The sequence below is a fragment of the Nipponia nippon genome, unplaced genomic scaffold (genome assembly GCF_047370975.1).
Source record: "Nipponia nippon isolate SJK-2023a ecotype South Korea unplaced genomic scaffold, ASM4737097v1 scaffold_44, whole genome shotgun sequence".
In the NCBI taxonomy this organism is placed as follows: Eukaryota; Metazoa; Chordata; class Aves; order Pelecaniformes; family Threskiornithidae; genus Nipponia; species Nipponia nippon.
The window spans coordinates 330,429-355,373 of NW_028262363.1; the positions used below are offsets into that span (position 1 = coordinate 330,429).

The 24,945-nt window shown below is 71.8% G+C and overlaps 4 protein-coding genes and 1 pseudogene across 4 annotated transcripts; 4 read left to right on the forward strand and 1 right to left on the reverse strand.

The window, feature by feature from the left end:
* The first annotated feature begins 209 nt into the window (after positions 1-209).
* On the forward strand, positions 210-2,403 carry LOC148052755 (uncharacterized). Its single transcript, XM_087778523.1, has 4 exons — positions 210-226; positions 1,264-1,458; positions 1,608-1,786; positions 2,012-2,403. Exons 1-4 carry the CDS (start codon positions 210-212, stop codon positions 2,320-2,322), a joined length of 702 nt encoding a protein of 233 aa, XP_087634649.1. The 3' UTR covers positions 2,323-2,403.
* Positions 2,404-3,425: 1,022 nt separating this feature from the next.
* Positions 3,426-6,045, reverse strand: LOC148052756 (uncharacterized; annotated as a pseudogene).
* Positions 6,046-6,169: 124 nt separating this feature from the next.
* On the forward strand, positions 6,170-10,672 carry LOC148052757 (uncharacterized). The gene is made up of 2 exons (XM_087778459.1): positions 6,170-6,408; positions 7,746-10,672. The coding sequence occupies exons 1-2, from the start codon at positions 6,363-6,365 to the stop codon at positions 10,655-10,657; spliced, it is 2,958 nt and encodes a 985-aa protein (XP_087634585.1). The 5' UTR covers positions 6,170-6,362; the 3' UTR covers positions 10,658-10,672.
* Positions 10,673-11,106: 434 nt separating this feature from the next.
* Positions 11,107-16,926, forward strand: LOC148052758 (urokinase plasminogen activator surface receptor-like). Its single transcript, XM_087778488.1, has 7 exons — positions 11,107-11,180; positions 12,527-12,631; positions 12,734-12,892; positions 13,346-13,480; positions 13,940-14,062; positions 14,970-15,095; positions 16,585-16,926. Exons 1-7 carry the CDS (start codon positions 11,132-11,134, stop codon positions 16,905-16,907), a joined length of 1,020 nt encoding a protein of 339 aa, XP_087634614.1. The 5' UTR covers positions 11,107-11,131; the 3' UTR covers positions 16,908-16,926.
* Positions 16,927-18,023: 1,097 nt separating this feature from the next.
* Positions 18,024-22,873, forward strand: LOC148052759 (ly6/PLAUR domain-containing protein 3-like). The gene is made up of 5 exons (XM_087778486.1): positions 18,024-18,146; positions 18,957-19,079; positions 19,838-20,014; positions 21,241-21,378; positions 22,227-22,873. The coding sequence occupies exons 1-5, from the start codon at positions 18,083-18,085 to the stop codon at positions 22,847-22,849; spliced, it is 1,125 nt and encodes a 374-aa protein (XP_087634612.1). The 5' UTR covers positions 18,024-18,082; the 3' UTR covers positions 22,850-22,873.
* The last annotated feature ends 2,072 nt before the right edge of the window (positions 22,874-24,945 follow it).

Consider the following 24,945-nt stretch of genomic DNA (forward strand, 5'->3'; position numbering starts at 1 on the left):
CAAGGGGGGGATGGGGGGATGGGGGATGGGAGGGGACAGAGGGACATGGGGACAGAAGGACAAGGGGGGGGATGGGGGATGGGAGCAGACAGAAGGCCGGGGGGGATGGGGGACAGAGGGACATGGGGGGGGCAGAAGGGTGGGGGATGGGGACACGGGGACAAGGGGGGGATGGGAGAGGACGGGGGGGGCGGGGGGACGTGGAGAGGATGGCGGACAGAGGGAGGTGGGGACGGACGGACGGACGGGGACGGGGGGGTGGGAGGGGGCGGGGCACACAGGGACAGACGGACACGGGGACGGGGGGACGGGGGGGTGGGAGGGGGCGGGGGATGGGGGATGGGGGACACGGGGCCAGGACAGATGGACAGACGGGGGGGGGACACACAGACGGACATTGGGGCCACGGCGGGGGAGGGGCCGTGGGGCCGCTGCAGGGATGGGGGCGAGCCCCGCCCCCACAAACCCCACCCCCACCCCGAGGGGTGGGGGAGGGGCTGCGGGGGGGGAGGGGGCGCCCCCACCGCTCAAAGCCATTGGGGGCGGGGGGAGGGGCGCGTCCATCTGTCCCCGTGTCCGTCCCCACGCACAAGCACGGGGGGGGGGGGGGGGGGGGGGGAGAGGGGGAAGGTCATGAATAATGTATGAGGGGGCGTGGCCCGGGGCGGCCCCGCCCCCCGCGGGTGTGTCTGTAAATACGTCGCCTTTTCAACACCTTTAATACGCAATAAACCCCCGATTCGTACCCCGGACTGGGGGCACTGGGAGGGACTGGGGGGCACTGGGATACACTGGGAGGGATTGGGAGGAACTGGAGGGGAACTGGGATATACTGGGAGGGAATGGGAGGGGACTGGGGGCCACTGGGATATACTGGGAGGAACTGGGAGGGGACTAGGGGGCACTGGGAGGGGACTGGGGGGGACTGGGATATACTGGGAGGGATTGGGAGGGGACTGGGATATACTGGGAGGGAATGGGAGGAACTGGGAGGCACTAGAAGGGGACTGGGATAAACTGGGAGGGGACTGGGGGGGGATTGGGAGGGACTGGGTTATACTGGGGGGCACTAGGGGGCACTGGGAAGGGACTGGGATATACTGGGAGGGGACTGGGATATACTGGGTTGTACTGGGTTGTACTGGGTTGTACTGGGAGGCGCTGGGGCCGCCCGGGCCCCGCCGTCGCCGCCCTGCGCCGCCAGGGGGCGCCGCCGCCCCCAGGCCCCGCCCCCCCGCCGCTCCCCTCCCGCCATTGGCCGAGCGCTGACCCCGCCCCCTCCGCTCGGCCACGCCCCTTTGCGTCCCTCCCCCCCCCTCCCCGCGTCGCTGACGCACGCGCGCCCGACCGGAACCGGAAGCGCTGGGAGGAGGGGGGCGGGGCCTGCGGAGGTCGCACCGGAAGCCGGAAGTGGACGCCGGGGCGGGGGGGTGGCGCGGAGCGCGGCCGTGAGAGCGGGTGAGCGCGGCGGGGCCGGGGGCGGGGCCACGGGCGGAGGGGGGCGGGGCTGCGGGCGGGGGGGGGAGCTGCGGGACCGGGGAGGGGGGAGGGGGGAGGGTTGGGGTCCCCGAGCGCGCGGGTCACCCCCTCCCCTCCCCCCCCTCCAGCCCCCCGCGATGTCGCAGCCGCCGCCCCCGGAGCCGCCCCCGGCCCCGCCCCCCCCCCCGGCGGGGGGAGGGGGAGGGGGGGGAGGAAGAGGAGGAGGACGAGGAAGAGGAGGAGGAGGAGGAGGAGGAGGAGGAGGGGGGGAGGGGCCCCCCCGAGCCCGGCCCCAAGGGCTCCGTGTGTGAGTGGGGGCGGGGGGGGGGGGGGGGAGGGGCGGCTCATGGGACCCCCGGGGGGGGGGGGTGGGGGAGGGGCACCCGGGGGGCTCCCAGGCGGGGGGGTGGGGGGTGGGGGGGGGAAGGGAAGGGGTGGGGGAGGGGCACCCGGGGGGCTCCCAGGCGGGGGGCGGGGGGCGGGGGTTGGGGCGCGGCGGCGGCGGCGGCGGGGGGGTGACGCGGTGGCGCAGACCGCCTGGGCTCCACCCAGTGCCGCCGCTGCCTCATCACCTTCCCCGACGCCGCCTTCGCCGCCCGCCACGCCAAGCGCCAGCACCCCCGTGACTTCGCCGCCGCCGCCCTGCGCGGCGCCCTCTTCGTCTGCTTCGTCTGCGCCCGCCCCTTCGCCTCCTCCCCCGCCCTCCTCCGCCACCAGCGGGGGCACGGCCCCGCCCCCGCCCCGCGCCCGCCCGCCTACGCCTGCACCGAGTGCGGCCGCGCCTTCGCCCGCGAGGGGGCCCTGCACCGCCATTACATCCGCCACGCCCGCGGCGAGCTCTGAGGGGGCGGGGCCTGGCCGGGGGGGCGGGGCCTGGCGGGGCGGGGCCGGCCCCTCCCCTGGCAAGGGGGCGGGGTCCGCTGGGGTGTGGCCCGCGGGGGGGGGGGGAGGGAGGGGGCGGGGTCTGGAGGGAGGGGGCGGGGCCTGGCGGCTTCTCGAGGCGGCCAATAAAAACCGGGGCGGCAGCTGATTGGTTCTTCCTTGTGGGGACACACACACACACACACACACACACACGACACGGCGCTTCCTGGGGCGTGACGTCATCGCGGGGGTACGGGTGATGTCACGGTGACATCAGGGCTGCGGGGCGGGGCGTCCCCCAGGCACCTGCGGCTCCGGGGAGTGATGTCACCGCGACACCACACCCGCAGGGCGGCGCCACGCGGGGAGCCCCTTCCCTGTGACATCACCGCCCCCGACCCGTGACGTCACCGCCCACCCTATGAAGTCACCCAACCCACTGCATCGCCCCCAACCTATGACGTCACCCCCCCCTCCTCTGTGACATCGCTCCCAGCGATGTCATCACCCCCCTCCCCCCCCCAATCCATGGTGTCTCCCCTGATTGATGACATCACCATCCACGCTTGATGTCACACACCCACCCCCCACCCCCACCCAACTGACGAGGTCGCTCCCCACCCGTGACATCACCCTGATCGATGACGTCACCCCCACCCGATGAGGTCACCGCCCCGTCCACGACGGCCGAGGACACCATCCCCAGCTGACGTCACCACCCCCACCCGTGACATCACCCTGATGGCTGACGCCGTCCCCGGCCGATGACATCACACCCCCCCACCCGCGAGTTAAAGGCAACCGGGGGCAGGGCCAAGGGGACGGATGACGTCGCCCCCCCAGCCATGACGTCAGCGCCCCCCTCGATGACGTCGCCCCCCCCAGGCATGACATCATCGCCCCCCTCGACGGCGCCGCCCCCCCCCCCCGCCCCGCCCCCCCCCCCCCCCCCCCCCAAAAGCAGAGCCGAGCCCGGGCGCCGCCCAACACCGCTTTATTCCCCGCCGCCGCGCGCCCCCGCGGGAGGGGGGGGAGGGGCCCCGCGCGGGCGCCCCCCCCCCCCGCCCCTCCCCCCCCCCGCCTCACAGCTCCCCGCGCGCGTGCAGCATGTAGTGCTCGTGCAGGTCGGCGACGAGGCCGAAGGCGCCGGCGCACTCGGTGCAGCGGTGGGGGGGCGGGGGAGGGGCCCGGCGCTGGGGGGGGAGGGGCGGCGGGGGGCGGGGGCTGCGCTGCCGCCGCCGCCGCCCGTGCTCGCAGCGGTGAGCCCCCAGCGCCGCCGGCGCCCGAAGCCCAGCCCGCACTCGGCGCAGATGTAGTGGAAGGGCGGGGGGGGGGCGGGGGGAGGGGCGGGGGCGCCCCTCCCCCCGCCCCCGCCCCCGCCCCCTCCCGGCGGCCCCTGGGGCCGCTTCCGCCCCACGTGGTAGCTGCGATGGACCTTCAGCGCCCGCGAGGTGCCGAAGCCCCGCCCGCACTCGGGGCACTCGTGCCATTCGGCCGCCCCTCCCCCGCCCCCCCGCGCCGCCCCGCCCCTCCCCCGCCCCCCCGGGGCTTCCCCCCCTCCCCCCGCTTCTCCCCCCTCCCCCCGCATCCGGTAGCGGCGAGGGCAGCGGCCGAGGCTCCTCCCCCGAGGGGCGGTCGCGGGTCCGGGAACCTGCGGGGGGGGGGGGGGGGGCGGGGCGTGAGGGTGGGGCAGCCGCCGGGGGGAGGGGGAGGGGCGGGGGGAGGGGCGGTACCTGCGCAGCCGTTGGCGGGGGGGGTGGGGGGGCCGCTCTCCCCCGACGACACCGAGGTGGCTTCGGACTCCTCCTCCTCCTCCTCCTCCTCCTCCGGCAGCGCCGAGACGCCTGGGGGGAGGGGGGACCCCCCTATAGCGCCCCATAGCGCCCACGGGACCCTATAGCACCCACCCCGCCCCATAGCGCCCTATAGCGCCCTATAGCACCCTATAGCACCCCATAGCGCCCATGGGACCCTATAGCACCCTATAGCCCCCCATAGCACCCACGCGACCCCATGGCACCCTATAGCCCCCCATAGCGCCCTATAATGCCCCATAGTGCCCCATAGCGCCCTATAGCGCCCCATAGCACCCACGGGACCCCATAGCACCCCATAGCCCCCATAGCACCCTATAGCACCCATGGGACCTTATAGCACCCCACAGCCCCCCATAGCACCCACAGCCCCCCATAGCGCCCTATAGCGCCCTATAGCACCTATAGCCCCCGCCCCCGCCCCCGCTCACCGGTGGAGGCCCCCTCCTCCTCCTCCTCCTCCTCCTCCTCCTCCTCCTCCTCTTCCTCCTCCTCCTCCTCCTCGAAGGCGCCGTCCTCGCTCCCGCCCTCCCCCGGCCGGCGCCCGTCCGCCATCATGGCCGCCCTGCGCCGCCACCGCCTACCATGCGCCGGGGCCACGCCCAGCCTCCCCAGGCCCCTCCCACAATGCCCCAGGACCCAGGCCCCTCCCTCCATGCCCTAAACCCCTCCCCCTCCCCCCAACCCCCTCCCCCCACCCCAGGCCCCTCCCCCATTCCTGATGACCCAACCCCCAACCCCCTCCCCCCACCCCAGGCCCCTCCCCTCATTCCTGATGCCCCTCCCCCAGCCCCAGGCCCCTCCCCCCATACACCACTCCCCTCCCACAATGCCCTAAACCCCTCCCCCACCCTCCAAGCCCCTCCCCCCACCCCAGGCCCATCCCCCTTTCCCGATGCCCCTCCCCTGACCCCTCCCCCATGCACCAATCCCCTCCCTCCGTGCCCTAAACCCCTCCCCCACCCTCCAAGCCCCTCCCCCCTTCCCGATGCCCCTCCCCCCATCCCCAGGCCCTTCCCCCCGCCCCTCCCCCCCCCCCCCGCGCTCAATCCCACAATGCCCCGCGGCCGCCCCACAGCGGCTCCCCCATGGCGGCGGCGGGGGGGTGGGGGTGGGGGTGGGGGGAGGGGCGTGGGGGGGTGGGGGGGAGGGGTGGGGGCGGGGCCCGCCGCCGTCCCACAATGCCCCGCGCGGCCCGGCCCCGCTCACCGCCGCGCGCTGCCGCTCCCGTCCGGCCGCCGCCGCCGCAGCCGCGCATGCGCGGGTGGGCGTGGCCGGCCACACCCCCCCCGGGCGGGGCCACGCCCTCCTCCTTTATTGCCCCGCCCCCCCGTTTCGCCACCAGCGCGTGCGCGGGGCGGGATCACGTGGGTTGGCGGGGGGGGCGGGGTCACGTGGGCGGGGTCACGTGGAGCGGGAGGAAGCGGCACCCGGGGAATAAACAGGGAGCGGGGGCGGGGGGGGGGGGGGGGAGGGGCCGGGACCCCTGAAAATGGGGGTCCGGGGTGGGGGAGGGGGGGTCCCGGGCGCCTGGGTCCCCTGTGGGGGTGGGGGAGGGGCCCTGGGTGGGGGAGGGGTCCTGAGGGGGGGGTCCCAGGCACCTGGGTGGGGGAGGGGTCCTGAGTGGGGGAGGGGGTGTCCTGGGTGCCTGGGTCCCCTGGGGGGGGGAGGGGCCCCGGGTGGGGGAGGGGGGGTGTCCCAGGCACCTGAGTGGGGGAGGGGGGTCCTGGGTGCCTGGGCCCCCTGGGGGGGTGCGGGAGGGGGCGTTTGGGTCCCCTAGAGCGGGGGAGGGGGGTCCCGGGTGGGGGAGGGGGGGCCCCAGACAGCCGGGTGGGGGAGGGGTCCTGAGTGGGGGATGGGGGGTGTCCCACATGCCTGGGTCCCCCATGGGGGGGAGGGGTGCTGGGTGGGGGAGGGGGGTCCTGGGTGCCTGGGTCCTTTTTAGGGGGGAGGGGGCGTTTGGGTCCCCGGGGGGGAGGGGGGTCCTGAGTGGGGGAGGGGGGGTCCCAAACGCCCGGGTCCCCACGGGGCGGGGGGAGGGGCGCTCCCGGGTCGCGGCGGGGGCGGGGGCGGGTGCCCCACATTCCTGGGTTGTGCCGCCGCCCCTCCCCCACCCCTGTAATTGGGTGGGGGCGGGGAGGGTGGGGGCAGGGCAGGGATAAAGGGGACCCCCCCACCCTTCCCCCCCCCACCCACCCAGGGGCGATGGAGCGGGGGCTGCGGCTGCTGGCGCTCGGCGCCCTCCTGATGGGTGCGCCCGCGCCCTATGGGTGCTATAGGGGGCTGGGGGGGCTATAGGGTGCTGTGGGTGCTATGGGTGCTATAGGGGGCTGTGGGGGGCTGGGGGGCTATAGGGTGCTATGGGTGCTATAGGGTGCTGTGGGTGCTATAGGGTGCCATGGGGTGCTGTGGGTGCCATGGGGGGCTATAGGGTGCTGTGGGTGCCATGGGGGGCTGTGGGGGGCTATAGGGTGCTATGGGGGGCTGTCGGGGGCTATAGGGTGCTATGGGTGCCATGGGGGGCTATAGGGTGCTGTGGGTGCCATGGGGGCCTATAGGGTGCTGTGGGTGCTATGGGTGCTATAGGGGGCTGTGGGGGGCTATAGGGTGCTGTGAGGGTGCTATAGGGTGCCGTGGGGTGTTGTGGGTGCCATGGGGGGCTATAGGGTGCCATGGGGGGCTATGGGGGGCTGTAGGGTGCTATAGGGTGTTATGGGGGGCTGTCGGGGGCTATAGGGTGCTGTGGGTGCTATAGGGTGCTGTGGGGTGCTGTGGGGGGCTATAGGGTGCTGTGGGTGCTATAGGGTGCCGTGGGGTGTTGTGGGTGCCATGGGGGGCTATAGGGTGCTATGGGTGCCATGGGGGGCTATAGGGTGCCATGGGGGGCTATGGGGTGGTATGGGGGGGGCTATGGGTGCCATAGGGTGCTATGGGGTGCTATGGGTGTTATAGGGTGCTATAGGGTGCTATGGGTACTATAGGGTGCTAGGGGGTCCCATGGGTGCTGTGGGGGTTTGTGGGGTTCCGTGGGTGCTATGGGGTGCCATAGGGTGCTATGGGGTCCTATGGGTGCTATAGGGTGCTATGGGGTCCCATGGGTGCTATGGGGTGCTATAGGGGGTGTTTTGGGGCTATAGGGTGCCATGGGTGCTATAGGGTCCTATGGGTGCTGTGCGGGGTCCATGGGTGCTATGGGGGTCCTATGGGTGCTATGGGATGAGGTGGGTGCTATGGGGTGGTCTGGGGTCCCATGGGTGCTATAAGGTGCTATAGGGTGCTATGGGGTCCCATAGGTGCCATACACTGCCATAGGGTGCTATGGGTGCTATAGGGTGCTATGGGGTCCCCCGGGTGCTATAGGGTGCTATGGGGGTCCCATGGGTGCTATAGGGTGCCGTACACTGGTATAGGGTGCTATAGGGTGCTATGGGGTCCCATGGGTGCTATAGGGGGTGTTTTGGGGCTATGGGGTGCTGTAGGGTGCTGTGGGGTCCCCTGGGTGCTGTAGGGTGCTATAGGGGTCCCATGGGTGCTATAGGGTGCTATAGGGGTCCCGGTTGACCCCACTGACCCCCTCTCCCCCCACAGCCACCGCAGGACCCTGCGGGGGGGCACCTGCCCCCGGCGTCACCCGCCGCTGTCCCCAGGCCACCCCTCCCCCGCCGCCCACCCCTCCCCCGCCGCCCCCCGACTGCGTCCTGGAGGAGGGGGACACGGAGGCCCCCGGGGGCGCCACCGCGGCGGGGACGAACCGGCCCGGTGGCCACGGGGCCACCTCGGACCACGGCACCCAAGGCTACGGAGGGGCCACCACCGCGGTGGCGTCCAACACCACGGCCCCAGGAGGTGACAACCTCATGGTGGCCACCCCCGGTGACGTCATCATGGAGGGGGCGGGCCAACCCGGTGTCACCGAAGGCCCCGGGGACACTTTGGGCCACGGCGCTGAGGTCTACAGAGGGGCCACCACCACGGTGGGACCCAACGCCACGTCCCCAGGAGGTGACAACCTCATGGTGGCCACCCCCGGTGACGTCATCATGGAGGGGACGGAGGAACCCGGTGTCACCGACGACCCTGGGGACACTTCTGGCCGCGTCACTGAAGGCTACAGAGATGCCACCACCACGGTGGGACCCAACGCCACGTCCCCAGGAGGTGACAAGGTCTTGGTGGCCCATGGCAGCGACGTCGTGCTGGAGGGGACCGAGGGTCCTGGTGTCACCAACTGCTCCGGGGACACTTTGGGCCACGGCGCTGAGGTCTACAGAGGGGCCACCACCACGGTGGCGTCCATCGCCACGTCCCCAGGAGGTGACAAGGTCGCGGTGGCCCATGGTGGGGACATCATGATGGAGGGGACGGAGGAACCCGGTGTCACCGAAGGCCCTGGGGACACTTTGGGCCACGTCACTGAAGGCTACAGAGATGCCACCACCACGGTGGGACCCAACGCCACGTCCCCAGGAGGTGACAAGGTCGCGGTGGCCACCCCTGGGGACGTCGTGCTGGAGGGGACGGAGGAACCGGATGTCACCAACCAGCCCGGGGACACTTTGGGCCACGTCACCGTGGTCGAGAGAGGGGACAGGACCACGGTGGGACCCATCGCCACGTCCCGGGGAGGGGACAAGGTGGTGGCGGCCACCCACGACGACGTCCTCCTGGAGGGGACAACAGAACCATGCGTCACCGCTGACCTCGGGGACACCGCGGGCTCCAGAGGTGACACGACCACAGCCGGACGTGCCACCACATCCCAGGGAGGCGACCAGGATGTGGTGGCCCAGGAGGGTGGTGTCCTGATGGAGGGGACAGCCCAAGCGGACGTCACCGACCGGCCTGGGGACACCTGGGGCCACGGCCCCGCGGGGGACGTGACCACGGGGGCACGCGTCACCGCCTCCCAGGGAGGTGACACAGCTGCGGTGACCCACGGTGGGGACGTTCTCCTGGAGGGGACCGAGGGTCCTGGTGTCACCAACTGCTCCGGGGACGCTTTGGGCCACGGCGCTGAGGTCTACAGAGGGGCCACCACCACGGTGGCGTCCATCGCCACGTCCCCAGGAGGTGACAACCTCATGGTGGCCACCCCCGGTGACGTCATCATGGAGGGGACGGAGGAACCCGGTGTCACCGAAGGCCCTGGGGACACTTTGGGCCACGTCACTGAAGGCTACAGAGATGCCACCACCACGGTGGGACCCAACGCCACGACCCCAGGAGGTGACAAGGTCGCGGTGGCCCATGGTGGGGACATCATGATGGAGGGGACGGAGGAACCCGGTGTCACCGAAGACCCTGGGGACACTTTGGGCCACGTCACCATGGTCTACAGAGGGGCCACCACCATGGTGACGTCCAACACGACGTCCCCAGGAGGTGACAAGGTCTTGGTGGCCACCCCTGGGGGTGTCATCATGGAGGGGACGGAGGAACCCGGTGTCACCGACGACCCTGGGGACACTTCTGGCCGCGTCACTGAAGGCTACAGAGATGCCACCACCATGGTGGGACCCAACGCCACGTCCCCAGGAGGTGACAAGGTCTTGGTGGCCCATGGCAGCGACGTCGTGCTGGAGGGGACCGAGGGTCCTGGTGTCACCAACTGCTCCGGGGACACTTTGGGCCACGGCGCTGAGGTCTACAGAGGGGCCACCACCACGGTGGCACCCATTGCCACGACCCCAGGAGGTGACAACCTCATGGTGGCCACCCCCGGTGACGTCATCGTGGAGGGGACGGAAGAACCCGGTGTCACCGAAGGCCCCGGGGACACTTTGGGCCACGTCACTGAAGGCTACAGAGATGCCACCACCACGGTGGGACCCAACGCCACGACCCCAGGAGGTGACAAGGTCGCGGTGGCCCATGGTGGGGACATCATGATGGAGGGGACGGAGGAACCCGGTGTCACCGAAGACCCTGGGGACACTTTGGGCCGCGTCACCATGGTCTACAGAGGGGCCACCACCACGGTGACATCCAACATGACGTCCCCAGGAGGTGACAACCTCATGGTGGCCACCCCCGGTGACGTCATCATGGAGGGGACGGAGGAACCTGGTGTCACCGAAGGCCCCGGGGACACTGCTGGCCGCGTCACCATGGTCTACAGAGATGCCACCACCATGGTGGGACCCAACGCCACGACCCCAGGAGGTGACAAGGTCTTGGTGGCCACCCCCGGTGACGTCATCATGGAGGGGACGGACCAATCCAGCCTCACCGAAGCCCCCCGGGCCACCGCGGGCCACGGCGCTGGCGGCTACGGAGGGGCCACCCCCACGGCGGCACCCAACGCCACGGCCCCGGCGGGCGATGACGTCATGGCGGCCACCCCTCCCCCGCTCTGCCGCCCCCCTCCCCCCCCCGCCGCCTTCCCCGTGACGGCGGCCCCGGCGCCGGGGGCTCCCCCCGGGATTTCGGGGGCCTCCCCGCCCCCCGCGCCCCTCCCCCTCCTCCTCCTCCTCCTGCCCCTCCCCCTCCTCCTCCGCTGAGGACCCAGGGATCCGGGCCCCTCCCCCACCCCCATATTTATTGCAGCCCCTCCCCCACGGTGCCCCCAGGCCCACGCGTGTCCCGAGCGTGCCCCCCCCCCCCCCCAATAAAACCGAACGTGATTCGCTGCCTTCGTGTGCTCTTGGGGGGGGGGAGGGGGGTCCCCAATGCCTGGGTCCCCCCCCCTTCTTCACCCCCACCCCTCCCCCCACCCGGGGGGGGGGGGGGACCTCGGCGTCAGGGAACGCCCCTCCCCCCCCCATTTCATAACTTCCTTCCCCAAAATGGGGAACTGGGGGCGGGGGGGGGGGGGGTGGGGAGGGGGGGGTCCCTGGCGTCAGGATCCCCCCCTCCCCCCCCGAAGGGACACTGACGTCCTGACCGGGGGGGGTGGGGGGGAGGGGCATGGCCGGACGCCCCTCCCCCGCCGTTATAAGGCGTTTCCCGGCCGTGTCCCCGGTTCGAGTCCGACCATGAGCCCGGGGTGGGGGTGGGCGCTGCTGGCGGCGCTGCTGGTGCCAGGTACCCCTCCCCCCCACCCCTCCCCCCCACCCCCCCACCCCCCCCAACCCCCTCCTGGGTCCCCGAGGGGGGAGGGGGGTCCCGGACACGCGGGTCCCCTATGGGGGGGGGGATGGGGGAGGGGTGGGGGGGGTCCTGGATGCCTGGGTCCCCTCTGGGGGGGGTGTGGGGGAGGGGTGTGGTGGGGGGAGGGGTCCCGGACACCTTGATCCACTCTTTGGGTGGGGGATGGGAGGGGGACAGGGGCGGGATGTCTGGGGGGGGGTGTCCTGGGTGCCTGGGTCCCTTGTGGGGGGAGGGGAGGGGTCCTGGGGGGGGGAGGGGGGGTCCCGGACGCCTGGGTCCCCTCTGGGGGGGGGTGGGGGGGGTCCTGAACGCCTGGGTGCTCTTGGGGGGGCGGGGGGACCGGAGGGGGAGGGGGCTGAGTCAGGGCAGGATGCGGCCGGGGGGGGGTGAATCACGGTGGGGGGAGGGGGGGGCACTTCCTTCCCATGAATCAGCCCCGGAGGCCTGGGACCTCGGGGGGGGGAGGGGGGACCGGACCCTTGGGTCCCGTCCGTGGGGAGATGTGGGGCTGGGACCCCCAGGTCCCGTCTATGGGGCGCCGTGGGGCTGGGACTCCCAGATCCCTTCTATGGGGCGCCGTGGGGCTGGGACCCCATCGATGGGGCGCCGTGGGGCTGGGACCCCCAGGTCCCTTCTATGGGGCGCCGTGGGGCTGGGACCCCCAGATCCCTTCTATGGGGCGCCGTGGGGCTGGGACCCCCAGATCCCGTCTATGGGGCGCCGTGGGGCTGGGACCCCCAGATCCCTTCTATGGGGCGCCGTGGGGCTGGGACCCCCAGATCCCGTCTATGGGGCGCCGTGGGGCTGGGACCCCATCAATGGGGCGCCGTGGGGCTGGGACCCCCAGGTCCCGTCTATGGGGCGCCGTGGGGCTGGGACCCCCACCCATGGGGCGCCGTGGGGCTGGGACCCCCAGATCCCTTCTATGGGGCGCCGTGGGGCTGGGACCCCATCGATGGGGTGCCGTGGGGCTGGGACCCCCACCCATGGGGCGCCATGGGGCTGGGACCCCCAGGTCCCGTCTATGGGGCGCCGTGGGGCTGGGACCCCCAGATCCCTTCTATGGGGCGCCGTGGGGCTGGGACCCCATCGATGGGGCGCCATGGGGCTGGGACCCCCAGGTCCCGTCGATGGGGCGCCGTGGGGCTGGGACCCCATCGATGGGGCGCCGTGGGGCTGGGACCCCCAGGTCCCGTCTATGGGGCGCCGTGGGGCTGGGACCCCCACCCATGGGGCGCCGTGGGGCTGGGACCCCCGCCCACGGCTCGCCCCTCCCCCAGCCCGCGGCCTGCGCTGCCCGCGCTGCCAGGGCGGGGGGTGCCAGGAGGTGCCCTGCCCCCCGCCGCAGGACGCCTGCCGCCGGACCACCCTGACGGCCCTGGCAGGTAACCGGGGGTCAAAGGGCGCGGCCTCCCTGACCTTTGCCCCCACCCCCCCGCCGCCGCGTGACCTCTGACCCCTCCCCCTTCTCCCCCCCCCCCCCCCAGGGGGCAGGGTGCTGGTGCAGGAGGAGGGGGGCTGTGACGTCGCCGGCCCCCCCGACATCATCGTCACCTTCCGCTCCCACGGGCAGGTGGTGACGTTGAAGGAAGAGCGGTGCCGGGGGGGGGAGGGGTGCCCCTCCCCCACCCCCCCGTCGGGGTCACGTGAGTGCCTGGGTCCCACTGGGGGGGGGGAGGGGAGGGGTCCTGGGGGGGGGGAGGGGCGGGTCCCAGGTGTCTGGGTCCCCTATGGGGGGGGGGGAGGGACCGGGGAGGGGGGAGGGGCGGGTGCTGGGTGGGGGCTGGGAGGGGTCCTGGGTGGGGGAGGGGCGGGTCCCAGGTGTCTGGGTCCCCTATGGGGGGGGGGGAGGAACCGGGGAGGGGGGAGGGGCGGGTGCTGGGTGGGGGCTGGGAGGGGTCCTGGGTGGGGGAGGGGCGGGTCCCAGGTGTCTGGGTCCCCTATGGGGGGGAGGGGTCCTGGGTGGGGGAGGGGCGGGTCCTGGGCACCTGGGTCCCCTATGGGGGGGGGGAGGGGGCCTGGGTGGGGGGTGGGGGTGGGGGTCGTGGCCCCCATGGGGGGGTGGGGGAGGGGCGGGTGTGACCCCGCCCCCCCCCCCGCCGCCCTCGAGCGCCCCCTGCTGTGCCTGACCTGCGACGCCGCCGACGGCTCCTGCCAGCGCCCCCTGGCGGCGCTGCGCTGCCCCCGCGTCACCGATTACTGCCTTGACGTCATCACCCGCCTGCCGGGGGAAGGTGGGGGAGGGGAGGGGGGGGGAGGGGTCCCTTGGTGGGGGGGAGGGGGGGAAATTCCCTGGATGCCTGGGTCCCCTATGGGGGGGGGGGGGAGTCCTTTGGGGGGGGGAGGGGAATCCCCGGGGGGGGGGGGAGGGGTGTCCCATGGGGGAGGGGTCCCCTATGGGGTGGGGGAGGGGTCCCTGGGGGGGAGGGGGAGGGGTTGGGGTCCTGGATGCTTGGGTTCCCTATGGGGGGAGGGGGGGAAATCCCTTGGTGGGGGGAGGGGAATCCCGGGGGGGGGGGGAGGGGTGTCCCATGGGGGGAGGGGTCCCCTATGGCGTGGGGGAGGGGTCCCTGCGGGGGGAGGGGTGGTGGTGGTGTGTCCGGACGCCTGGGTGCCTTATGGGGTGGGGGAGGGGTCCGGGGGGGTGGGGGTGGGGGAGGGGTCCCTGACCGGACGCCCCCGTCCCCCCGCAGTGGGGGAGGGGCGGGTGCGGGGCTGCGGCTCGGCCGGGCCCTGCCGGGGGCTGCTGGGGGTCGACGCCGGGCGCGGCCGCCAGGTGGCGCTGCGGTGCTGCCGTGAGGACCAGTGCGAGGCGGGTGAGGCACTGGGAGGCACTGGGAGGGGACTGGGAGGGGATTTGGAGCGACTGGAAGGGGATTTGGGGGCACTGGGAGGGACTGGGCTGCACTGGGAGGGGACTTGGGGGGACTGGGATGCACTGGGAGGGGATTGGGAGGGGACGGGGAGGGACTGGGAGGGGACTGGGAGGGACTGGGATGCACTGGGAGGGGATTGGGAGGGGATTGGGAGGGACTGGGAGGGGACTGGGGGGACTGGGAGGGGATTTGGAGGGACTGGGAGGGGACTGGGGGGCACTGGAGGGTACTGGGAGGGACTGGGAGGGACTGGGGGGACTGGGAAGGACTGGGAGGGGATTTGGGGGGCACTGGGAGGGGACTGGGAGGGACTGGAGGGCACTGGGAGGGTATTTGGAGGGACTGGGAGGGGACTGGAAGGGACTGGGTGGGGATTTGGGGGGACTGGGAGGGACTGGGAGGGGACTGGGGTATACTGGGAGGGACTGAGGGTAAAGGGAGGGGACTGGGAGGGGACTTGGGGGGACTGGGAGGGGATTGGGAGTGGACTGGGGGGACTGGGAGGGACTGGGAGGAGATTTGGAGGGACTGGGAGGGGCTGGGAGGGGTTTTGGGGGGACTGGGAGGGACTGGGAGGGGATTTGGGGGGACTTGGAGGGGATTGTGGGGGACTGGGATAGACTGGGAGGGGACTGGGCTATACTGGGAGGTGCAGGGAATGAAACTGGGAGGCACTGGGATGGACTGGGACCTCCTGGGACAGCCTAGGAGCACACTGGGAGGGTACTGGTTTATCCTGGTCTATACTGGGAGGTGCTGGGAGTGCAGCTGGGAGGCGGTGGGAGGGGACCGGACCCCCCCCCCCCCAGTGAGGGGCACTGGTGGATACTGGTGTGCACTGGTGCAGAGGCGGAGCCGCCCCCCTCGGGGCTGCGCTGCTGGGCCTGCGACGGCCCCGAGCCCCACGGCTGCGACCCCCAAGTGCTGCCCTGCCGGGGGGGCCTGACCCACTGCGCCCTGGCCCGCACCTACGGTGGGGGGAGATGGGGGGCTGGGGGATCTGGGGGGATCTGGGGGGCTGGGGGGGGCTGTGGGGCTGGGGGATCTATGGGGCTGGGGGGATCTGTGGGGCTGTGGGGGATCTGTGGGGCTGGGGCATCTGTGGGGCTGGGGGGGCTGTGGGGCTGGGGGGGATCTATGGGGCTGGGGGGAGCTATGGGGCTGGGGGGGCTGTGGGGCTGGGGGATCTATGGGGCTGGGGGGGATCTATGGGGCTGGGGGATCTATGGGGTGGGGGGGAGCTATGGGGCTGTGGGGGATCTGTGGGGCTGGGGCATCTGTGGGGCTGGGGGGCTGTGGGGCTGGGGGGATCTATGGGGCTGGGGGGGAGCTATGGGGCTGGGGGGGGCTGTGGGGCTGGGGGGATCTATGGGGCTGGGGGAGATGGGGGGCTGGGGGGAGCTATGGGGCTGGGGGATCTATGGGGCTGGGGGGGATCTATGGGGCTGGGGGAGATGGGGGGCTGGGGGGGATCTATGGGGCTGGGGGTGCTGTGTGGGGCTGGGGGGAGCTCTGGGGCCGGGGGGATCTATGGGGCTGGGGGGGATCTGTGGGGCTGGGGGGGATCTGTGGGGCTGGGGGATCTGGGGGATCTGTGGGGCCGGGGGGGCTGTGGGGCCGGGGGGGATCTGTGGGGCTGGGGGGATCTATGGGGCCTGGGGGATCTGTGGGGCTGGGGGGGAGCTATGGGGCTGGGGGGGCTGTGGGGCTGGGGGGATCTATGGGGCTGGGGGGAGCTATGGGGCTGGGGGGATCTATGGGGCTGAGGGATCTGGGGGGCTGGGGGGGAGCTATGGGGCTGGGGGATCTGTGGGGCCGGGGGGATCTGTGGGGCTGGGGGATCTGTGGGGCTGGGGGATCTGTGGGGCTGGGGGGGATCTGTGGGGCTGGGGGAGCTATGGGGCTGGGGGATCTGTGGGGCCGGGGGGATCTGTGGGGCCGGGGGGGATCTGTGGGGCTGGGGGGATCTGTGGGGCTGGGGGGGCTGTGGGGCCGGGGGGGCTGTGGGGCCGGGGGGATCTGTGGGGCTGGGGGGATCTGTGGGGCCGGGGGGATCTGTGGGGCTGGGGGATCTGTGGGGCTGGGGGGGCTGTGGGGCTGGGGGGGCTGTGGGGCCGGGGGGATCTGTGGGGCTGGGGGGATCTGTGGGGCTGGGGGATCTGTGGGGATCTGTGGGGATCTGGGGGGATCTGTGGGGCTGGGGGGGAGCTATGGGGCCGGGGGGATCTGTGGGGCCGGGGGGATCTGTGGGGCTGGGGGGGATCTGTGGGGCTGGGGGGATCTATGGGGCTGAGGGATCTGGGGGGCTGGGGGGGATCTATGGGGCTGGGGGATCTATGGGGCCGGGGGGATCTGTGGGGCCGGGGGGGCTGTGGGGCCGGGGGGGCTGTGGGGCCGGGGGTCCCTATGGGTCGGGGGGGTCCCTATGGGTCCCCGTGGGTCCCTGACCGCCGCCCCCCCAGGCCCCTCGGGGGAGCCCTGGCTGCTGCGGGGCTGCGCCAGCCGCTCCTGGTGCGAGGCGCCGCGGGGGCTGGGGGGGCGGCGGGGGGGGGCCCTGCCCCACTGCTGCCGCGGGCCCCTCTGCAACCGCCTGCCCGGGGACCCCCCCGCCCCCTCCCCCGCCCCCGCCCCCCCGCGGCCGCGGCCTCCTCCTCCTCCTCCTCCTCGCTGCCCCCCGCCTCTGAGCCGGGGCGGTTCTGTGGGGCCCGGCTGCCCCCCAGCTTCAATGTGTGGGGCAGAGAGGCCTGCGTCCCCTCCCCCCCCCGCCTTATTTATCATCAATTAATTAAAGGTTAATGAAGTGCGCTGCTGGCTCCGTGGGGGAGGGGAGCCCCGGGGTTCCCCCTCCCCCAAAGTGGGGGGGACCCAGGCGCTGGTGTGGGGCGGGGTGGGGCAGCCCCTCCCCCGCTATGGGGCGTGAGTCACTTGGGGGGGGTGACTCAATGGGTGCCGGGCTGGGCCGTGGGGCGGGGCTGTGGGGCAGAGCTATGGATGCTGTGCTATGGGGCTGAGTTATGGGGCAGAGCTGTGGGGCAGGACTGTGGGGCAGGGCTGTGGGTGCTGTTCTATGGGGCAGAGCTATGGGGCAGAGCTATGGATGCTGTGCTATGGGGCTGAGTTATGGGGCAGGGCTATGGGTGCTGTTCTATGGGGCAGGGCCATGGGGCAGAGCTATGGATGCTGTGCTATGGGGCTGAGTTATGGGGCAGAGCTATGGGTGCTGTGCTATAGGGCAGAGCTGTGGGGCAGAGCTATGGGGCAGGGCTATGGGTGCTGTGCCATGGGGCAGGGCTATGGGTGCTGTTCTATGGGGCAGAGCTATGGGGCAGAGCTATGGATGCTGTGCTATGGGGCTGAGTTATGGGGCAGAGCTGTGGGGCAGGACTGTGGGGCAGGGCTATGGGTGCTGTTCTATGGGGCAGAGCTATGGGGCAGAGCTATGGATGCTGTGCTATGGGGCTGAGTTATGGGGCAGGGCTATGGGTGCTGTTCTATGGGGCAGGGCCATGGGGCAGAGCTATGGATGCTGTGCTATGGGGCTGAGTTATGGGGCAGAGCTGTGGGGCAGGACTGTGGGGCAGGGCTGTGGGTGCTGTTCTATGGGGCAGAGCTATGGGGCAGAGCTATGGATGCTGTGCTATGGGGCTGAGTTATGGGGCAGGGCTATGGGTGCTGTGCTATAGGGCAGAGCTGTGGGGCAGAGCTATGGGGCAGGGCTATGGGTGCTGTGCCATGGGGCAGTGCCATGGGGCTGAGCTATGGGGCAGAGCTATGGGGCAGGGCTCCCACGCGCTGGCCCGGGGCCGCGCAATGGGGCGGGGAGGCCGTGGGGCGCCGTGGGCCGTGCTATGGGGCGGGGAGCCCCGGGGCCCCCCCACCCCCACCCCCACCCCCACCCCCACCCTTTCCCCGCGCCCATAAATCGGGGCGGCTGCGCCCCACGGCACGGGCAAGGCCGAGATGTGGGGCCGGGCTATGGGGGGGGCCCCCCGGCTGCTGCCGCTGCTGCTGCTGCTGCTGCCAGGTATGGGGCAGGGATGCACTTGTGGGGCGGGGGGGGGTGGGGGTGTCGGGGCTTGTGGGGCAGCTGTGGGGTGGGAGCCATGGGGCTGGGGCTGCTGTGGGGCCGGGGCAGGTTGTGGGGCCATGGGGGAGGAGCTGTGGGGCAGAGGCTGTGGGGCAGGGGGTGTCAGGGGAGCTGTGGGGCAGAGGCTGTGGGGCAGGGGGTGTCGGGGAGCCGTGGGGCAGGATCTATGGGGCAGGGGGGGTGTCAGGGGCCAGGACTATGGGGCAGGGGCACTATGGGGCAGAGGCAGAGGGCTGTCAGGGACGCCATGGGGCAGGATCTATGGGGCAGGGGGGGTCAGGGGAGCCGTGGGGCAGGATCTATGGGGCAGGGGGTGTCAGGGGAGCCGTGGGGCAGGAGCTATGGGGCAGGGGGTGTCAGGGGAGCCGTGGGGCAGGAGCTATGGGGCAGGGGGGGTCAGGGGAGCCGTGGGGCAGGAGCTATGGGGCAGGGGGGGTGTCAGGGGCCAGGACTATGGGGCAGGGCCGCTATGGGGCAGAGGCAGAGGGCTGTCAGGGACGCCATGGGGCAGGATCTATGGGGCAGGGGGGGTCAGGGGAGCCGTGGGGCAGGATCTATGGGGCAGGGGGTGTCAGGGGAGCCGTGGGGCAGGAGCTATGGGGCAGGGGGGGTCAGGGCGTGCCGTGGGTCGCGCCGTGGGTCGGGCCGGGACAGGCCGAGGCAGGCCGAGCGTCCCGGGGGACGCGTCCCCGCGGGCAGGGCGGGGCCGCCATCACCGCCGCCCCACACATCCGCGCCGTGGGGCAGGGGCCGTGGGGCTGGAGTGCCTGAGCTGTGGGGCGGAGGACGGGAGCTGCCGTGGGGCCACCAACGTCACCTGCCCCCCCGAGAGCGACGTCTGCGCCGAGGCCTTGGCGGCCGTCACCTGGAGTGAGTGGGGCTGTGGGGCCGGGACCCCCATCTATGGGGCGATGTGGGGCTGGGACCCCGTCCATGGGGGGATGTGGGGCCGGGACCCCCATCTATGGGGCGATGTGGGGCTGGGACCCCGTCCATGGGGGGATGTGGGGCCGGGACCCATCTATGGGGAGATGTGGGGCTGGGACCCCCGGGTGCCTTCTATGGGGGGATGTGGGGCTGGGGTCCCATCTATGGGGCGCTGTGGGGCCGGGACCAGCTGTGGGGCAATGTGGGGCTGGGACCCCCATCTAGGGGGAGCTGTGGGGCTGGGACCGGCTGTGGGGCGCCGTGGGGCCGGGACCCATCTATGGGGAGCTGTGGGGCTGGGACCCCGTCCATGGGGCGCTGTGGGGCTGGGACCCCCATCTATGGGGGGATGTGGGGCTGGGACCCCATCTATGGGGAGATGTGGGGCCGGGACCCCCATCTATGGGGAGATGTGGGGCTGGGCCCCCACCCATGGGGCGCCGTGGGTCTGGGCCCCCCATCTATGGGGAGATGTGGGGCTGGGACCGGCTGTGGGGCGCCGTGGGGCCGGGCCCCCCATCTATGGGGTGCTGTGGGGCTGGAACCCCGTCCATGGGGGGATGTGGGGCTGGGGTCCCATCTATGGGGCAATGTGGGGCCGGGACCCATCTATGGGGCGCCGTGGGTCTGGGCCCCCCATCTATGGGGAGATGTGGGGCTGGGCCCCCACCCATGGGGCGCCGTGGGTCTGGGCCCCCCAGGTCACGGCCGCTTCGCGCTGGGCGGGCGCGGCTGCGGGCGGGGGCAGGCGGGCGCCATCGCCCGGGCCCTGGAGCTCTTCGGCCTCGTCGTCTTCGTCAGGAGGCGCCAGTGCCAGGGCGGCGCCGGCTGCAACCGGCACCTGCCGCTGGGGCGGGAGGGGGCCCTGCCCCTGCCCGGTACTGGGAGGCACTGGGAGGCACTGGGAGGGGAGGGGGGGGCACTGGGAGGCACTGGGAGGGGAGTGGGAGGGGACTGGGAGGCACTGGGAGGGAGTGGGAGGGGAGTGGGAGGGAGTGGGAGGCACTGGGAGGGACTGGGGGGGCACTGGGAGGGGATTTGGGGGGACTGGGAGGGACTGGGAGGGGAGTGGGAGGCACTGGGAGGGACTGGAAGGGACTGGAAGGGGAGTGGGAGGGACTGGGAGGCACTGGGAGGGGACTGGGGGGGCACTGGGACGGGATTTGGGGGGACTGGGAGGGACTGGGAGGGGACTGGGAGGCACTGGGGGGACTGGGAGGGGACTGGGAGGAACTGGGGGGGACTGGGAGGGACTGGAAGGGGAGTAGGAGGGAGTGGGAGACACTGGGAGGGGACTGGGGGGCACTGGGAGGGGATTTGGGGGGACCGGGAGGGCTGGGAGGGGAGTGGGAGGCACTGGGAGGGACTGGGAGGGGAGTGGGAGGGAGGGGGGGGTCACTGGGAGGGGATATGAGGGGGCTGGGAGGGACTGGGAGGGGAGTGGGAGGAACTGCGGGGGACTGGGAGGGGAGTGGGACGCACTGGGAGGGACTGGGAGGGGAGTGGGAGGGAGTGGAAGGCACAGGGAGGCACTGGGAGGGACTGGGAGGGGAGTGGGAGGCACTGGGGGGGACTGGGAGGGGAGTGGGAGGCACTGGGAGGGACTGGAAGGGGTGGGGGAGGGAGTGGGAGGCACTGGGAGGGGAGTGGGAGGCACTGGGAGGGACCGGGAGGGGAGTGGGAGGGACTGGGAGGGTGGACTGGGAGGGGAGTGGGAGGGACTGGGAGGCACTGGGAGGGGAGTGGGAGAGACTGGGAGTACTGGGAGGCACTGGGAGGGGAGTGGGAGGGACTGGGGGGGACTGGGAGGGATTTCGGGGGTCTGGGATGCACTGGGGGGAGTGGGCGGCACTGGGAGGGGACTGGGACGGATTGGGAGGGGACTGGGAGGGACTGGGAGATCCTGGAGGGGGTCTGGGAGAGACTGGGATATACTGGGAGGGGACTGAGAGGGACTGGGAGGCACTGGGAGGGGAGTGGGAGAGACTGGGATATACTGGGAGAGGAGTGGGAGGCACTGGGGGGGACTGGGAGGGGATTGGGAGGGGGTTGGGGGGAACTGGGAGGGGGTGGAGCATCCCTGACCCCGCCCCCCGGTTGCCAGGCAACGAGAGCGCCCGGGTGCCCAATGGGGTGCAGTGTTACGGTTGCCCTGACGACGGGCCCTGCCCCCCCACCACCATCGTCCAATGCTACGACGACCTGCGGGGCTGTTTCCATGGCAACGTCACCCTGACGCTGGGTGAGCCAATGGGAGGGGGGGTGCCATGGCAACGGGGGGGGGGGGCGGGGTTTGGTGGTCGCCATGGTGACCCTATAGGGCCCGGTGGTCGCCATGGTGACCACATAGGGCCCAGCGGTCGCCATGACGATTCTATAGGGCCTTGGGTGCTATAGGGACCCCATAGGGCCCGGTGGTTGCCATGGTGACCACATAGGGCCCAGCGGTCGCCATGACGATTCTATAGGGCCCAGTGGTTGCCATGGTGACCCTATAGGGCCCGGTGGTCGCCATAGGGACCCTATAGGGTCTTGGGTGCTATAGGGACCCCATAGGGCCCGGTGGTCGCCATGGTGACCCTATAGGGCCTTGGGTGCCATAGGGACCCTATAGGGCCCGGTGGTCGCCATGGTGACCCTATAGGGCCCGGTGGTCGCCATAGGGACTCTATAGGGCCTTGGGTGCCATAGGGACCCTATAGGGCTCAGTGGTTGCCATGGTGACCCTATAGGGCCCGGTGGTCGCCATGACAATTCTATAGGGCCTTGGGTGCCATGGTGACCACATAGGGCCCAGCGGTCGCCATGACGATTCTATAGGGCCCAGTGGTTGCCATGGTGACCCTATAGGGCCCGGTGGTCGCCATGGTGACCCTATAGGGCCTTGGGTGCCATAGGGACCCCATAGGGCCCGGTGGTCGCCATGGTGACCCTATAGGGCCTTGGGTGCCATAGGGACCCTATAGGGCCTTGGGTGCCATGGTGACCCTATAGGGCCCGGTGGTCGCCATGGTGACCCTACAGGGCGCCTATAGGTAACGGGGGAGGGGGGGTGCAGCGGTCGCCATGACGCCGCCCCGCCCCCTATAGGCGGGGTGACCCTATGGCGCGAGGTGCGGGGCTGCGTCCGGGACGAGAGCTGCACGCAGGAGGCGCGGGGGGACGACGCCGTGGGGCTGCGGGGCTCCTGCTGCGCCGGCGACCTCTGCAACCGCCACCTCACCAACAAGACCTTCTTCGCCCCCGATTGGCCCCGCCTCGAGCTCCTCCCCCACGGCCACGCCCCCACGGCCACGCCCAACGCCACCAAGATGGCCGCCGGCGCCCCCACAGCCAACGGCGGGGTCAACGGGAGCCTCGCCGGCGTCAACGGCAGCGGCAACCGGGTCAACGGCACGGCCAATATGGCCGCCACCGAGGCTAAGATGGCCGTCACCCGGGCCAACGTGGCCGCCGGCGTCACCCAGGTCACCGGCGGCGTCACCGAGGTCAGCGCCGGCGTCGACTCGGCCAACGTCAACTTGGCCGCCGCCAACGGGACGGCCGCTGGCCGCGACATGGCCGCCGCTGGCCGCGACAAAATGGCCGCCGGCCGCGCGGCCGCGGGGCGCCCCCTAGAGCGGAAAGATGGGGGCAAGGGGCCGACGGGGCGGGGCCACCCTATGGCGGGGCCGGGTTGGCTCCTCCCCTTCCTGTTGTTGCCCCTCCTCTAAGGGGGGGAGGCCCCGCCCCTCCCCCCCCCCACGTGTGCAATAACCGCCCCCCCCCCCCCCCCCGGCAGGGCCATGGGGGGGGGGAACCCCCCGAAACTGCCCCTCCCCCCCGCTATGGGGCTCCCCCAAAACCGACCCCTCCCCCCAGCATGGGCTGCCCCTCCCCCCCCATGGGGCACCCCATAAGTGCCCCTCCCCCCGCTATGGGGCAGGGACAATAAACGGCTGTGGTGGAACAAGGGGGGGATGGGTCTTTGGGGGGGAGGGGGAGGGGGGCGGGGCCAGGACCCCTGGGGCCCGGGGGGGGGGAGGGGCACTCGGACTTGGGGGGCTCCGGATGCCGGGGGAGGGGATGTGGGGAGAAGGGGGGGCCCCAAGGGGGGGAGGGGGGGAGGGGCACCCGGCTCGGCCCCGCCCACCCCCACAATCCCCAGAAACGGGGCCCCCTCCCCCACACGGGGGGGACCCCAAAATCCCGGGGGTGGGGGTGGGGCAAGGGTGGTTTGGGGGCTCCCAGTTGGGTCTTGGGGGCTCCCAGTTGGGTTCTGTTGGTCCCAGTTCTGTTTTGGGCGGTTCCCAGTTGGGTTTTGGGGCTCCCAGTTGGGTTTTGGGCAGTTTCCAGTTGAGTTTTGGGGGCTCCCAGTTGGGTTTTGGGTTTCCCAGTTGAGTTTTTGGGGCTCCCAGTTGCATTCTGGTGGTCCCAGTTGGGTTTTGGGCAGTTCCCAGTTGGGTTTTGGGGGCTCCCAGTTGAGTTTTGGGGCTCCCAGTTGGGTTCTGGGGCTCCCAGTTGGGTTTGGGGGGCTCCCAGTTGGGTTTTGGGCAGTTCCCAGTTGGGTTCTGGTGGTCCCAGTTGAGTTTTTGGGGCTCCCAGTTGGGTTCTGGTGGTCCCAGTTGGGTTTTGGGCAGTTCCCAGTTGGGCTTTGGGGGCTCCCAGTTGGGTTTTGGGGCTCCCAGTTGGGTTCTGGGGCTCCCAGTAAGGGTTTGGGGGGGGGGGGGGTCCCAGTCAGGTTCTGGTGGTCCCAGTTGGGTTTTGGGTGGTTCCCAGTTCGGCTTTGGGGCTCCCAGTTGGGTTCTGGGTTTCCCAGTTGGGTTCTGGGCTCCCAGTTGGGTTTGGGGGGCTCCCAGTTGAGTTTTTGGGGCTCCCAGTTGGGTTCTGGTGGTCCCAGTTGGGTTTTGGGTGGTTCCCAGTTGGGTTCTGGGGCTCCCAGTTGAGTTTTTGGGGCTCCCAGTTGGGTTCTGGTGGTCCCAGTTGGGTTCTGGGGCTCCCAGTTGGGTTTGGGGGGCTCCCAGTTGAATTTTGGGTTTCCCAGTTGAGTTCTGGGGCTCCCAGTTGGATTCCCATGGTCCCAGTAAGGCTTTGGGGGGGCTCCCAGTTGGGTTCTGGGGGTTCCCAGTACAGTTTTCGTGCTCCCAGTTGGCTGCTGGTGACCTCGGTCGTGTTCTTGACAGCTTTCCAGAAGATTTGGGGGCCCGGGGCGGGGTGGGGGTGGGGGGGGCGGGGTGGGGGGGGGGGCGGGGTTTGGGGGGCGGGGGCCCCCTATGGCCCCCATAGGCCCCCCAGTGCCCCCCAGTACCCACCAGTACCCACCAGTACCCCCCCAGCACCCCAAAACCCACCCAGTGCCCCCCAGTGCCCCCCAGTGCCCCCCAGTACCCACCAGTACCCACCCAGCACCCCAAAACCCACCCAGTGCCCCCCAGTGCCCCCCAGTACCCACCAGTACCCACCAGTACCCCCCAGCACCCCAAAACCCACCCAGTGCCCCCCAGTGCCCCCCAGTGCCCCCCAGTACCCACCAGTACCCCCCAGCACCCCAAAACCCACCCAGTGCCCCCCAGTGCCCCCCAGTACCCACCAGTACCCACCAGTATCCCACCCAGCACCCCAAAACCCACCCAGTGCCCCCCAGTGCCCCCCAGTGCCCACCAGTGCCCACCAGTACCCACCAGTACCCACCCAGCACCCCAAAACCCACCCAGTGCCCCCCAGTGCCCCCCAGTGCCCACCAGTACCCCCAGTACCCACCAGTACCCACCCAGCACCCCAAAACACACCCAGTGCCCCCCAGTACCCCCCAGTACCCCCAGTACCCACC